This window comes from Pteropus alecto, unplaced genomic scaffold (genome assembly GCF_000325575.1).
Source record: "Pteropus alecto unplaced genomic scaffold, ASM32557v1 scaffold164, whole genome shotgun sequence".
Taxonomy (NCBI): Eukaryota; Metazoa; Chordata; class Mammalia; order Chiroptera; family Pteropodidae; genus Pteropus; species Pteropus alecto.
The window spans coordinates 4,159,489-4,162,590 of NW_006439568.1; the positions used below are offsets into that span (position 1 = coordinate 4,159,489).

Sequence of the window (3,102 nt, forward strand, 5' to 3'; positions counted from 1 at the left end):
CCAAAAAGTTTCAAGATTAAAGTTAGTGCTCTCGTATTCAGAAAGCAGGAAGCCTAGGGCAGACAATATTTTTTCTTGGAAATACATTCGATATGAAATTTCTGACTGCCACAGTGCAGGGGCATAGTCATGGCAGAAGGATGTCATAGTGACAGCTGCCTATGAGCTTCCTGCTTCTGGCCTATTTGGTTTCCTTCCCAGCTAGCAGCAAACCCAGAGAGCAAATAAAGCTATGCAGAGAAGTGCTATGTGCCTGGGAAGTACTTTCCCTAAGTGAAAGGCTGGCAAATAATGTCTGTTACCAATCAGACTTCATACTCCCTGTTACAGACTGTATTGTGTCCTCTCAAAATTCATACATTGAAGCCCTAACCAACCTCCAATTGACTGTATTTGGAGACAGAGCCTTTATAATTGAGGTTAAAGGAATCATAAGGGTGGTGCCCTCATCTGATAATAGTGGCTTTATAAGCAGAGGAATTGACATCAGATCTCTCTTTTTCTCTCTCTCTCTGTCTCTCTCTCCTTCCCTCCCTCCCTCTCTCTCTCTCTCTCTCTCTATGCACACAGAGGAAAGGACATGCGAGGACACAGCAAGAAAGTATCCACCTATGAGCCAGGAAGAGAGACTTCCCCAGAAACCAACCCTGATGGCACCGTGATCACAGACTCCCAGCCCAGAACTGAGAAAATGCATGTCTGTTGTTTAAGTGACGCAGTCTGGGGTATCCTGCTATGGCAACCAGAGCAGACGAAGATGGCCCGCAGAGTAAACAAGGACAGCTCACCGCCACGATGTACACCCTGACCAGGACCTTGACGGGGTGGCTGGGCGGAATCCCTTGCTGGATTCTCAGCTGCCCACTGTCCTCAGTGCTGGAACCATCGGGGCTTTTGTAAATGCAGAAAGAGCCCTGGAACCACAAAGTGCGACTCGTTGAAACGACATGGTCATGTGCCCCACCAAAAACCACAGAGGGTATTGCACTGGGAAAATGAGCACTGCCTGGGACCTGGTATCTGGAACCTGGGCTGGCACTCTCCTTGCCTTCTGGGTGTCTGTGGGAAATTCGCACGACCTGCTCGCATCTGAGCTTCTTGATGTTACATCAGAGCTGTTACATGAATAGGCACGTCAGATGGGATTCTGAGTACCTTTTACTTGGGGATGCTGAGCTAGTGCTTCCTCCCATTATCTCATTCAATCCTGACTACGGTATTCCTATTTTCAGATGCTGCAACCAAAGCTTACAGAGGTCAAGTGGTGCTCAAGATCGTGAAGCTAGTTAGCCTTATAACTAGGATCAAAATCCACACTGGCAAACTGCAACACTTATGCCATTTCCAGCACACCACTCTGCATGTAGAGGGCCCAGTGTGGTAAGTGTTGGCTACTGCTTTCTGAGGCTGACACCATGAGTCTTCCAGATGAAGGGCTTGTGTTGTTTGATTAGTTTAATCATCTAATTGGTAGGTTTGCATGATTCATACATTTGGTAGGTCAGGGGCCAGAAGAGCAAAATAAAATTCACTTGATCCTTGTGGGTAACCACTCTGTCTTCTTATGTTCCACCAGACTGAATTCAACCCACATCACTGGCCATGAGCCAAATACCCTGAAAGACTGGGCTAGGTTTTGTGGGGTTCTAGAGAGGGTCTTGGGTAAAGATGAGGGATTTTCCTTATACACATTCTGCAACAAATCCCATTAACATAACTGAGCCAGATCTGATATTTATGGAGAGAAGACCTGAATAAAAGAGTTAACTCTGAAACCTGCCTTAAACTTTCCTATGACTCGGTCTCCATCAAGGCCATGGTCATCTTCCATAGACTTGCCTCTGAAGAGCTCAAAGGTTTTCACCCAGTCTTCAAAATTGTCGAATTCACTCTCAAGGTCACCATCGTATATCTTTAGGGAGAAGAGTGTGTCAGAGAAAAGAAGGCTCAGGGTTGATTTATGAGAAATGACAAGATTCTCCAAAGCCAGACTTGATATACACCCCTTTGAAAAACCTAGAGGCTGCTGTTCACTGATTTTAGCAAAATAAGGAATATGATTAACTCAATATTCCTGGAACTAACTATCACGCTGAAATTTATAAAACCTTTTTGATAAACTTTGAAATTCCAGGAAATATAGCTAAACCAAAAATTTTTTAAATGTAAATATAAATATGACAAAGCTTTTTATAGCTAAGTGATATTATTGGTTAAGATATAGACTATGATATTTTGAAGACATTTAAATCAATACATGTTCATTAAGCATCTAATTCTTAACACATATAAAGTGATGGAATATTTGTTTTTATTATAGTGCATATAGACATAAATTTTCCAAGTAGGAAATTATATGTTTATTATATAAATTATATATTTAGAAATGCAAAATTGAATTGAGCTTTAGATTTGGTAATATAATTAAATAACTCATTTAAATTTCCTATCGAAATTACCTACCTAAATTTGTTATCTAGATACATAATTTTCATACTCTCAATTTTCATATCCATCGATACGCCTCCAGCTAATAGGCTCTGGCTAATGTTAAAACTGGTTTGATGGAGCTGACTTTAGTTCGAGTCACAACTCCTGCTCTTTTGAGTGTGTAAACATCTGCTTGATGATGTCAAGCTCCAAGAGGTGACATTCACAGTCATGTTGCTGGATTCAATGTAAGTTCTGTCCCTTCTCAATATGAGAATATAGACAATGGAAAATTAGCAAGCTCCACTGTCTTGGCTTGCATGCATGTTAAAGCTTATTTCTCTGCATCAATGATTACAATGAAGACAAAGTAAGTTAGCCCAGACAAAGGTATTACTAAGTATTACTTCACTGAAGTGCCAACAGAATCCCCTTTCTGAGCTTCCCACCCCATCCATGGCCACGATGGCTGTGTCCACACACCTTCAAGATGGCCAGGTTGGGGACTTCATCTTCTTTGAGTTTCTTCTTGTGCATTTTATCTTTCTTTTTCTTTGGGCCATCTTCTATATTCACCACTACCTGGTCTGGTTTTACCTCTGTAGATATTTAGTAGAAATTGTTAGACTTCTCATGGCTGTTGAGGTGAGAAGAGACAGAGCCAAGCCCCCT

General features: G+C 41.7%; 1 protein-coding gene across 1 annotated transcript in view; it reads right to left on the reverse strand.

Moving 5' to 3' along the window:
- The window catches only part of FER1L6 (fer-1 like family member 6), a 109,868-nt gene that overhangs the window by 25,339 nt on the left and 81,427 nt on the right, over positions 1–3,102 (reverse strand). The window contains exons 28-30 of the mRNA XM_006916569.1: positions 2,914–3,029; positions 1,781–1,912; positions 789–914 (exon numbers count right to left, since the gene is read on the reverse strand). Of these exons, the coding sequence (XP_006916631.1) occupies positions 789–914; positions 1,781–1,912; positions 2,914–3,029 (374 nt within the window). The remainder of the gene's footprint in view (positions 1–788; positions 915–1,780; positions 1,913–2,913; positions 3,030–3,102) is intronic.